The 12,703-nt window shown below is 41.9% G+C and overlaps 1 protein-coding gene across 1 annotated transcript in view; it reads left to right on the forward strand.

The window, feature by feature from the left end:
• Window positions 1-4,772: 4,772 nt before the first annotated feature.
• The window catches only part of TEX26 (testis expressed 26), an 18,172-nt gene continuing 10,241 nt past the window's right edge, over window positions 4,773-12,703 (forward strand). Inside the window, exons 1-2 of the mRNA XM_032220330.1 lie at window positions 4,773-5,014; window positions 10,075-10,159. Of these exons, the coding sequence (XP_032076221.1) occupies window positions 4,873-5,014; window positions 10,075-10,159 (227 nt within the window). The 5' untranslated portion in view covers window positions 4,773-4,872. The remainder of the gene's footprint in view (window positions 5,015-10,074; window positions 10,160-12,703) is intronic.

Consider the following 12,703-nt stretch of genomic DNA (forward strand, 5'->3'; position numbering starts at 1 on the left):
GTGGGTATTTTCAAATGTCAAAATTCAAAGGAGAAGTCGAGATTCTCATTCATCCAAGTCATAGTTGTCTCGGTGCTTTTTCAAAAGGCAACTGAACACTTTTCTTGAAGAAGAATTTTTGCTTCTCATCCAAGAAGCTTCATGGAACACTCACTCCACCCCTACCATCATGCCAGAACCAATGGAGTTTGGATGAGACCAAAATGTCTTCCTCAAAAGAAAAAAAATCCAGTTGCCTTTTGAAAGAGCCACCTTTGAGATTCAGGAACTTTCAGGTGGCCTGCTTATGACAACCACAAGATGGCAGACTAGATTGGATGCAGACAGGAAACAGAAAAAGGAGCATGCACCATTATCCTCTGCATCTTACAGTGCCTGTCTCTCTAAAAACTAGGATGGTTCTGTAAATGCTGGTGGCTGTCATAGCTAGAGAAGCTAGTGACTTACACAGCCATCCTATAAAAAGGGCAGGAGCCTGCATTACCTGCTCACTGAAAACTTTGTTTTGATATAGCAGAATCCTAAAAAAAAAAAAAAGCGTGCACAAATGGTCTATTGTAGAGCCGATAATCATAGCTTTAAACCGAGCTTACACATTTGGGGTTTTAAACAGCATTCACAATTAGGAGCTTGATGGGTTGATTAAGTCAAAGCATTCCTCTCTTTGAGGGGGATGGATGGTTTAAAAATATGAAATACAAATAACTTGTGTAGAACACGACAGGGGAAACCTTTATCTACACTGCTCAAAAAAAGTAAAGGGAACACTTAATCAACACAATGTAACTCCAAGTCAATCACACTTCTGTGAAATCAAACTGTCCACTTAGGTGGCAACCCTGATTGACAATCAATTTCACACGCTGTTGTGCAAATGGAATAGACAACAGGTGGAAAGCATAGGCAGTTAGCAAGACATCCCCAATAAAGGAGAGGTTCTGCAGGTGGTGACCACAGACCACTTCTCAGTTCCTATGCTTTCTGGCTGATGGTTTGGACACTTTTGAATGCTGGTGGTGCTTTCACTCTAGTGGTAGCATGAGACGGAGTCTACAACCCACACAAGTGGCTCAGGTAGTGCAGCTCATCCAGGATGGTACATCAATGCGAGCTGTGGCAAGAAGGTTTGCTGTGTCTGTCAGTGTAGTGTCCAGAGCATGGAGGCGGTATCAGGAGACCAGTACATCAGGAGACGTGGAGGAGGCTTAGGAGGGCAACAACCCAGCATCAGGACCACTAACTCCACCTTTGTGCAAGGAGGGACAGGAGGAGCATTGCCAGAGCCTGCAAAATGACCTCCAGCGGGCCACAAATGTGCATGTGGCTGCTCAAACAGTCAGAAACAGACTCCATGAGGATAGTATGAAGGCCTGACGTCCACAGGTGCGGGTTGTGCTTACAGCCCAACACCGTGCCATTTGCCAGAGAACACCAAGATTAGCAAATTCGTCACTGGTGCCCTGTGCTCTTCACAGATGAAAGCAGGTTCACACTGAGCACATGTGACAGATGTGACAAGGACTGGAGACGCCATGGAGAATGTTCTGCTGCCTGCAACATCCTCCAGCATGACCGGCTTGGCAGTGGGTCAGTAATGGTGTGGGGTGGCATTTCTTTAGGGGGCTGCACAGTCCTCCATGTGCTCGCCAGAAGTAGCCTGCCATTAGGTACCGAGATGAGATCCTCAGACTCCTTGTGAGACTATATGCTGGTGCAGTTGGCCCTGGGTTCCTCCTAATGCAAGACAATGTGGCTGGAGTGTGTCAGCAGTTCCTGCAAGACAAAGGTATTGATGCTATGGACTGGCTCACCCGTTCCCCAGACCTGAATCCAATTGAGCACATCTGGGACATCATGTCTTGCTCCATCCACCAACACCACGTTGCACCACAGACTGTCCAGGAGTTGGGGGATGCTTTAGTCCAGGTGTGGGAAGAGATCCCTCAAGAGACCTTCCGCCACCTCATCAGGAGCTTGCCCAGGCGTTGTAGGGAGGTCATACAGGCATGTGGAGGCCACACACACTACTGAGCCTCATTTTGCCTTGTTTTAAGGACATTACATCAAAGTTGGATCAGCCTGTAGTGTTGTTTTCCACTTTAATTTTGAGTGTAACTCCAAATCCAGACCTCCATGGGTTGCTAAATTTGATTTCCATTGATAATTTTTGTGTGATTTTGTTGTCAGCACATTCAACTATGTAATGAACAAAGTGCTTAATAAGAATATTTCATCCATTCAGATCTAGGATGTCTTATTTTTGTGTTCCCTTTATTTATTTTTTTGAGCAGTATATTACTCCCTAATGCAACTCCACTACTAAATTTCATATAATATACTTGAAAGGAAATTTCGAATGATACGTGTAATGACTGAAAGTGGAGAATAAACACTTATGACCATATATTTCATCTAATGTGAAGATTTGAAAGTGTCTATTAAGCACCCCCCTAACGTGATCCATTTGTATCTTCTGATGCATCTGATGAAGAAAGGGGCAGCTCAGGAAAGCTTATAACTTTTAATAAAACTTGATTGAAAAAAATCAGATTCTTGATTTTTTTGCACCACAGAACAACGTCATCTCCTACATCTTTATCTTCAATCTTGTCATAAGTCAAAAGCATATATATTAAATTCATTGCCCTAAAGGCTTGCACAAAGAGATATCTTTGTAAGTCCAAGCTAGTTCATTGCTGTTTCCATACTTCCACAAAACTTTTAATCAGAAACGTCGTCTGTAAATGAACTTTTCTATTACTGTGTTTGCATGCCAAGAAGATCTGCATTACCTATTTTCCCCCTAACATGTAGTTATTAAAGAATAAGGATCTTTCTTTTAAAAAGGTGGCAGCCTTAGCTTGCTAACCATACTATTACTGTATTAGATTCAATGAAGGGCTAAACTCCTTATAATTATTGTTTTCTTAGAGAAGGGGGGATTTTGGCAGAGCCTTCCATGTGACCCACTGGCTTCTATTCTAAATTCCTTCACTCACCACCTAAAGGCTCAAATTCCAGAAAAGTCAGCATGTTCTTCTTTTAAAGTATCATTGAACAATTACAAAAGAAAGAAAAAAAGAACCCAGTGGAATCTCACATAACCAAGGCATTGCAAACTTAAAACATTCTCCGTATAAAGTGCTACCTCCTTGCCCCTTTCCATAGTTAAATAATCCCCCTTTCCCAGACAACACTCCATTCTATTTCAAACTGTCAAATGAATCTTTGTACTTTTATCAGAGTGCTCAGACTAGGCCAGATTATGTTTGGCTACTTTTGTTATGGGATCTACATAAAGATAAGCTCCAAAGAGTGCTTATCTGATCATAAGAAAAGGACAATTGTTAGCTACTACCCATCCCTTGTTTTGGTCCTTGGGGGTCAAGCCTCTGAATGTCTACTACTATTTCTGACTATAAGTGGCTGAAAACCTGGAAGCAGAGTTTTCTGCCAGTTTTGCTAGACAGTGAAAACTAGAGCGTATCATTGAAATTGGCAAAACGCCAGCACATATCTGAGCTATAAAAATCCACTCTCTAGAACGAACGAAATGCAGAAGACTCCTTGAAGCCATGCAATGATTAACCTGATATTGCAGCTTATAAATAGCAGCTGTTCATCACAGATAAGGGGGGGACCCAACCACGTTTGAGGGGTGCCCCCTGTACTGCCCTCTGCCCCCCAATTTTAAAGGAGATCCTTTGTCACTAATAGGCTGCCAATCCTTCAAGGATCCATGCATTAGTGTGTTGAAAGAAATGTCCTTCTGGGTTCGGCTCCAAGTGGGGAAAAAGACACTGGAGACATGGAGGCTGCTTGGAAAGATGGTTTATTGGTGGACAGGACCATATGGCTTGAGTTCCTGAGCAGAAAAGGTGATCACATGGTTCAATGTTGGTGGAGAAAAGAGAAGGGAGGACTGAGATGCTGAGTCCCTGGTTTTATGCCCTCTCTGGCCTTTGATCTTGATCTTGTATTCTGATTGGTTGTCAGACTCCCATGGGGCCATGCAGGGGCAACTCTCTAGGCTGCTTTTTGAATCCAGGTTTGGTTGAGCGCTCAGATGCCATGTGGTGAGTTGGGTAAAGTGCCAATATTATCATGCCTTAATCCCATCCCCTGGAGCTGAAGTGGAGAACTCTTTATTATGTAAAGGGACTAGCTTGGCCTTCTTAATGGCCCATTGACAAACGGGCGGGGGTGGGGGGTGGGGGGTGGGAGGCAGGAAGCTGCAGGAAATTTCTCTTTAAAACGTTTCTCCCTTTCACATCCAGGGAAATATAATATTCTGCCTTTTCAACATTTCCTAGGATATTTCACTTCTCTGGGAGAGGGCTGGGTGATAACTTTCCACAAGTGTCTATTACATTTCTTTCAGCATAAAGCCCATTCCTTGGTTTTTATTCCCCCCCCCCCCCACCATCCTCTCTGGAGTCAGTCTGGAACTACCCAAATGTCAGGCAGGGGGCACACACGAGTGGGGAAGAAGGTGCCCCCCATCCCCTTGGTTGGAATCCTGGAACCCAGTCGTCTTAGTTTAAATAACATGCTGCCTAAAACGCACAGCTCAGTTTTGCTTTGCTTCAACCATCCCCATCGCGGTCAATCCCCGGCGCCTTGCCCAAGCCGGCGGGAGAAAGGTGCAGCCTACTGGCTCCCTGGGTCACAATCGCAAAACTGGTGCCTGGGCAACAGGCAGGTCTGGGCGCAGGCAAGCAGGCAGCGGCGTTTATTGCGTCTCTCGCTTTGCGGCTTGGTGACAGGACAAGCTTCCCCCCGCCGTCTCCATTCCCAATTGTTCCCTGCTCCAGAGCTATTGCTTTGCGATCGGAGAGCCAGGAAGAGGCTGAGTTGGACTAACCCACCTGCATGCAGTTGCCGGAGCGCGACAAGAGCGCTCTCCTTCCCCCGATTAATGGGGCCGCCCCAGCGCCTCCCCCGTTGCTCCCCGACACACCACCATGGAGACCCAGGTCTGCGCGCACGGCAGCGCCACCGCCGCCGCCTGCTGGTGAGAATCCCACTCTGGCCTGTTTGGAGGGAGGGAAGAAACGGGGACTACGGAGACCCGAGCTTCTCTATCTGAAGCTGGAAGGCGCGCCCTTAAACTCTTGAGACGGGGAAATATTGCGAAGACGACGAAGGCTGGACGCGGGGGTCGGAATGGAACGGAGTGAAATGAGGCCAAGCCCCCCCCCCCCCATTTGTGTTTACGTTCTGCCTGGGTATAGTCTTTTGTAATATAGTTTAACAGAGTTGGGAGGGACTTTATAGGTCATCAAGTCCAACCCCCCCTCCCCCCAAGCAGGAGACCCTACACCATTTCTGACAAATGGCAGTCCAATCTCTTCTTGAAAGTGTCAAATGATGAAACTCCCACAACTTCCAAAGGCAACTTCTGTTCCATTGGTTGATTGTTCTCACGGACAGAAAGCTCCTCCTTATTTCTAGGTTGAATCTCTCCTTGATCAGTTTCTATCCATTATTCCTTGTCTGACCTTTGGGTGCTTTGGAAAATAGCTTGACCCCCTCCTCTCCATGGCAGCCCCTCAAATATTGGAACACTGCTATCACGTCTCCCCTGGTCCTTCTCTTCAGTAGACTAGCCATGCCCAGTTCCTGCACTTGGATTTTAAAATAGTGACAAAACTAAATCCACAATCTTCCAATGTTCAGATGGTTCCACCACAAATCTGCGGTAGACTAAAGCGCGCTCCATGAAAGCGCGTACGTGACATCATCACAGCGCGACGAAAACGGCACGCTGTGAGCGGTAAATTTAAAATTAATGCGAAAACCTTACCCTAACCCCCCCAAACCTAACCCTAAACCTAACCCTAAGCCTAACCCTTAACCTAACCCTAAACCTAACCCTAAACCTAACCCTTAACCTAACGCTAAACCTAACGCTAACCCTTAACCTAACCCTAAACCTAACCCTAACGCTTAACGTAACCCTAAACCTAACCCTAACCCTTAACCTAACCCTAACCCTAACCCTAACCCTTACCTTTATGTGAATCGGCTTGCTTTAATTTTATTTTAATTTTAATTTAATTTATTTTTAATTTTATTTGTCGCGCTGCTGCTGATGTCACGTACGCGCTTTGATCGGGCGCGCTTTAGTGGACCGCGGTTTTGACGGGTCACGGTTCAGATACTCGGGCGGCTCTGCCCTATCTCTCAGGGCAGCATTTCTCCAACTTAGCAATTTTAATTTCCCCAAATTCTGGAAGATGGTCGTCCACCCATCTTAAAATGGTCACGTTGGAGAAACGCTGTCCAAGTGAAAGCAAAATGATGCCACTCAACTGCTTGTTTCACAACATGTTGTGTCACAATAAGGCTGGGGTATTCGGGGTTATTCTGCTGCTTCCAGCAAACTAATTGGGATTTCATTCAATAAATCGTGGCTAAAGCAAAGCCCAGAACAATGTGTGACCACCTCTCAGTGTGGTTATACAATAGTCTTCGATTTGCAACCACAATTGAGCCCCAGGTTTCTGTTGCTGAACGAGATAGTTCTTAAATGAATTGGGTCCCGTTTTGCAACCTTTCTTGCCACAGTTGTTAATTAAATCATTGCAGTTGTTAAATTAGTAACGTGGTTGTAAAGTGAATCTGACTTTCCCATTGACTTTGCGCCAGAAGGTAGCAAAAGGGGATCACATGACCCCAGGACACTGCAACTCTCATAAATATGAACCAGTTGCCAAGCATCCAAATTTTGATGGCATGACTGGGGAAGTTGCAAATGTGAAAAACGATGATAAGTCACTTTTTTTCAGTGCCATTGTAACATTGAACAGTCACTAAACAAATGATTGTAAGTTGACTACCTGTAGTGCAGGGATGCCAGCTCACGCCCCGTGGGCTGGATTCATCGCACTCTGGCCATGCCCACCCCCAATTTAGCGAAGGGAAAACTTATGATGTGTCAAGGGATGGCAATGTAGCGTCACTAGTTTGACACCCCTGCTGTGCTGTAACAGGCAAGAACTAATTCAATGTTGCCCAGCTCACCTGTGAAGCTCCCCAGATGACTTTTGAGCTATTGTTCCTCAGAGATACCTGATGTATGTATGTATTTTATTGTATGCCGCCCTTCTCCGGGAGGACTCAGGGCGGCAAACAATTCAAGGGGGGAAAAAAGGGGAACATAAAAAGACAAAATACAAATAATAAAAGTAGACAACAGTCGCACAACCATACATGTCGAGAGGGGAGGGAACTCATCACCCCCAGGCCTGCCGGCAAAGCCAGGTTTTGACGGCTTTTCGGAAGGCCTGGAGAGAGGTGAGGGTCCGAATCCCTGCGGGGAGTTCATTCCAGAGGGCCGGAGCTGCCACAGAGAAGGCCCTCCCCCAGGTAATAGCCAGGTGGCATTGGCTGGTAGATGGCACCCGGAGGAGGCCAACCCTGTGAGATCTAATGGGTCTGTGGGAGGTAATTGGCAGCAATAGGGAATGCCTCTCTATATGCTCTTTTGAAAGGAAAGATGGAATAGATTCTTCAGTGATTTAAAACAGATATTTTAGGGGCTATTCGAAACAGCAAGAAAAAGCTGCATATTGCTGTCCATGATTGAAGAAGAAACCCAGAAGTCTCTTAGCAGAAGATCCTTTTAAAAATAAAAAGTTCGGGAAATGGGATTTTTGAGTTCAGTACAGTGGTTGTATAATATGGACTGCAGTTGAGTACAGTACAGTGGTTGTATTTATTGCATTACATTTAGAAGGAGGAGCTACCCTGTTTCCCTGAAAATAAGACCTCCCCAGATAATAAGCCCAATTGGGCTTTTGAGCACATGCGCTAAAAAAATAAGCCCTTCCCAAAAATATTGCAACACAGCAGCAGCCATGAGGTGAGCACGCTCGCCGCCTCCTGCACCTCAAAAATAAGAAGACCTTCCTGAAAATAGGGCCAAGTGCTTATTTCGGGGGTCAAAAGAAAATTGTCTTATTTTCAGGGAAACACGGTATGTAAGTGTTCCTCAATTCCTCCTGTAGGAAATGATTATAAGTCTGGACAGCTCCCTGAGCAGTTGATCATTTGTGCATTTTGGTTCCTGAATAACTATGGTAGGTACAAAAACAAGGTTTGCTTTTGTCTTATGACTCAGGCTTACTAAGACACAAAAAACTTGCTCTATTGCACTGACTGGATACATACATTGGACTAAGTTAATAGTGTTTAACTTTTCCAGACATTTGTCCTTCAGAAGCATGCTGAGTGGGGCCAAGAAAAATATAATTTCATTTAATTCTATATAAAATTAATAATTATTACAGTAATATGATTGCTCCTCTGTGAAAATTTAATAATTTTCTCCTTGTGTTGCATGAACACATACAATTTTATAAGAATTGTTAAAGGTCTTTGGGTACTATTTTGAAGGCTTTGAGGATTCCAATGCAAACTCTATGCATTCAGATTGTGCACCTTTGTATAAAGTTACAATGTGATTTGTTGTGTTGAAATTAAATTATTGGGGGAATTCACCTAAGCATTGGGAGTGTCCAAATCTTGTTGATGGTTCTGAATATAATTATGTTCTAACCGAGTGTGGCTTCACAAAGAATGGCATAGTGCAATATTTGAACCAAAATATATTATCTCGCAGTGGAGTTGAGATAGTCAACTATGAGGCCTCCATTTTAACAAGAACCTCTGGGCCCGAGTAATGCTTACAATGGAGCAAAGGTGCAAAATCTGCCTTTGCCTTGTGTTTGCCTTTGGCCTGAAGTGCCAGGCGAGTGCAGGGGAAGAGAATAAGCAAAACAGAACAAAAGGACCATATTCCAAATGGGGATCAAAAGGGTGTTCTGGAATTGGAGAGGTTACTGGTTTAAGGATGTTTGGTCACTGCAGTTCCATTGGAAGATCCCAGGTTAGAGAAGGAAAACTTAGAGGTCTACCTGTTACAACAACAACAATTTATTACAGTCTTAGACCAGAGACTAGAACAAATAAAAGCACTCAATATATATACACTTAAAATTCAACTAAAATCTATAATAAAATCCAGTGTCAATTATACATGGTCTGACTATACAATAGTTGCAATCCCTAAACTGTGTGGCCCATTGTAGGTTCAATGCTAAAAGGAAAAAGACTAAGCAGTGCAAAGGATTTGCCACAATTGTTATATAACATCACTATGGTGGAGAAGACATGGGTTTGCGATGAATCTCCAGTGCTAGGTCTACCTGTTTTAGATTACTCTTACAAAAGCAATCATGATATGTGTGGCACTTTAAGAGGAACATTGTGGCCTCCTATGAGCCATTTTCATAGTTTTTTTCCTATCCCCCTCCATTTCTGGGTACAGTTGAGGAAATAAAGTTAGGCATGAAAATCAGCTGGGTGACTTTGGGCCAGTCATTCTCTCTCAGTCCATATAATGTGAGCTCTGACAACAAGCCAGTCAGTCAATTTCTAATGCAACCAATGGGTCAATACTCAATTGATCCTCCCCCAAAGTGGACCCTGCATTTGTGAAAAAAATGCTAGAAAGAAATATATATGAATGAATGAATGAATGAATGAATGAATGAGTTTCTATCACTTTGATGAAGAGAGGAAAGCCTCTGTGGTACCGTTACTTTAAAACAGGTCAGGCAAGAAGCCTGAATGTTATGTGGTAAAGGTTCTATAATTGCCAGTTGACTATATAGAAACAGAAAAAGAAATGCAGAAAAGAGATCTTCTTCAATTCGCTAAAGTGTAAGTGTTTTCCTTTTTTTTTAGAGGTGATAGATATGTTCTCACTGTTATAAGACGTTGTTGAATTATTAGTAGTAGTAAGATAAAAGTAAATAGTACCTTTGGGTGGGAGAGAAATGAACTGAATGAAAACAATAACATAGAGACAGATAACGTTATCTTTGTCTATCAGAGATCTGAACTAGATTCCCCACCCAATCTGCCATTTACTTTCCCATTGATAGTAATTCCTATCGATGTCAAAGATCTGTTGCCTAACCATCATTTTGTTCATTCTTGGTTAATAAGACAAGAAACCTTAGGGAGTATGTAAAATGTCTAGCACTTAACACGTACTGTTTTTAGTAGGTAGACTAAAGTGGGATCCTTATGAATCGACAATGAAACATGATTTTGTCTTTAAAACTACAACAGGCCCTGAAGCAGATTGGTAAGAATATACTAATTTAACTGATTTAAACTTTTTAATCATATTTGGTTTATTGACTTCTTTTGAAAACATTCTCATGTTCTTTTATTAATCTGTTTCTTAAAACTTTAGTGTTTTGTTTTTCTGGTGGCATATGATGCATATATGGAAAAGGAGACTAGCTTTAAGCTTGGTTGTGTTTTATGTGCTGGAGACTATTTAGATTGAGAACAATTTTGCTTCCTTTTATTTCATCTATATTTTCCCACAAACTAGTGTGTCATTGCAATTTTCTCCCATCTTAAGCTTTTAAAGTAGGTTAAACTAATGTTTTCAGAATCCAACTGACACATTCCTCATGTTTTTTTTTAAGTGGGTTTAAGCCACATCTCTTCTGAAGAGAAATATGACACATAAATTCCTACTCTAACCGGTTCTGAGCAGTATCAGATTGCCATGCTCATTTTTTTTGCCAAAGATTACCATCTCACATCTGCTGTTTGTCATGACAAATAGAGTTAATTTCAACCAAAAGTCCACATAAAATGTAATCCCCCCCCCCCCCGCATAAATTCAGGTTATTTTTCTGAAGCATATTTTCAATCAGAATTATTTTTCTGGAATAGAAGCAGCTAGTTTAAGTATGTAAGTAAATTACAGTGTGGGTAAAGGTAAAGATTCCCCTCGCACATATGTGCTAGTCATTCTCGACTCTAGGGGGCAGTGCTCATCTCTGTTTCAAAGCTGAAAAGCCAGCACTATCTGAAGATGTCTCTGTGGTCATGTGGCCGGAATGGCTAAACACCGAAGGCACACGGAACGCTGTTACCTTCCCACTAAAGATGGTTCCTATTTTTCTACTTGCATTTTTACATGCTTTCGAACTGCTAGGTTGGCGGAAGTTGGAACAAGTAACTGTAGCTTACTCCATTACGCGGTGTTAGGGATTCAAACTACCAAACTGCCAACCTTTCTGATCAACAAGTTCAGCATCTTAGCCAATGAGCCAACGCATCCCTTTGCATGTATGGAGGGAATATCAAAAACTCACAATGCCCTTCTAGATCCTTATGACTCTGATATTATTGGAAATAAAGTCCTTACTCCTTAGTGGAACATATTTTGTTTAGGGTTGACAATTTTTTAGTCAGGAACGTTGATCTATACTTCCTCTTGAGGCAGAAACATCCCCAGTTTATAAATTTTTCCATGATACACATTTCCAGAGTCTAGACCTTCTTATTTTCATGTAATATGCCATTGGAAATAACATTAGCTAGATTTTTAACATTCAGCCCAAATAGTTTTTGATTATGTGAATTGGTATTAAATATATAGTATTTTCATATTTATTGCAAATACGTACATGTATAAGAAGCATTGTAATATGTCATACAAATTTTACAGTATATTCACAGGTTTACCAATTTCCCAAGTGGTCAAAAGTCCAAAATATGGACTATTTGGATTTATTTCTTTTGGAAAAGAAATATATTTATACATATAAATAGAGCATAAATAAATCAAGTAGGATAACCAGTTCTAAATTAGTTTTCTAGAAGATATATATTCTATGAAAATATGCTTTTAGCCTTCAACTAATTCTCTGCCAGTTTGAAGATTTTGTTGCTATAATATATATCAGGTGTTATTGATAGAAAGCCAGAAAGACAGGCGGAAGGCTATTTTATTGCTAACTTTTTGACCTCATAGGCAAGATGCCCTTGTGTCTTAATGGCTATTCACACCCCAGAGAACGCTGTTTCAATAAATTATCTGTTACCAAGTAGAAACCATAGAATAAATCTACTACTGTGCTGACCATTCTCCGCCTTTAAGAAATTCACAAGACAAAATCCATTGTTGTAATCTGTTTTTCCCATTAAAACTCTGTGTCAACAAAATTACATTTTTTTAAATTTCAAGGCTGGCTACAAAAAAATTAAAAGCATAGCTGCATTTATGTATAGATCATTAAACCAAGATTTTCTACTCTAAGGTTTACTAAACAAGACCAGTTCAACACAATGCTGAACTAGATGGAAACAGCCTATATAATGGCTTAGCATTATATACAGTCCAAATATTACGTATCCTTTGATTGCAGATCTTATGATCCATACGTGATATGGATCTGCTATAGAAGAGAGAGAGAATGATTCACCAGTAGGCCTATCCTGCCAGTCACATGTTTTCCTAAAGAATGTATCAAGAGACCTCTGAATGGGCCAGAGGTTTATTTAGTCTACCACTATGTTCCACCCAAGTCCACCTTTTGCGCTGTATAAATCACGGGTGTCAAACTCGCAGCGTCATGTTGCTGTCAATGTGACATAAATAGTTCCCTTTATCAGTCTTGAATATTATTGCAATTAGTTTCATGGGTCTGTCCATGTTCTAATAGCTCCTCCTTTTTACAGCATATAATTTTATAGACTACAGTTTTCTTACTTGCGTCAATCCCAAATAAAAGCCCCAGTTATTTCATCCTTTCATAGTCTGTATTTAATAATTCTCACAGAATTTGATTCTCATCTGATGTCAGGGTAGTTGTGAACCCTGGAT

The sequence above is a fragment of the Thamnophis elegans genome, chromosome 6, assembly GCF_009769535.1.
Source record: "Thamnophis elegans isolate rThaEle1 chromosome 6, rThaEle1.pri, whole genome shotgun sequence".
Classification (NCBI taxonomy): Eukaryota; Metazoa; Chordata; class Lepidosauria; order Squamata; family Colubridae; genus Thamnophis; species Thamnophis elegans.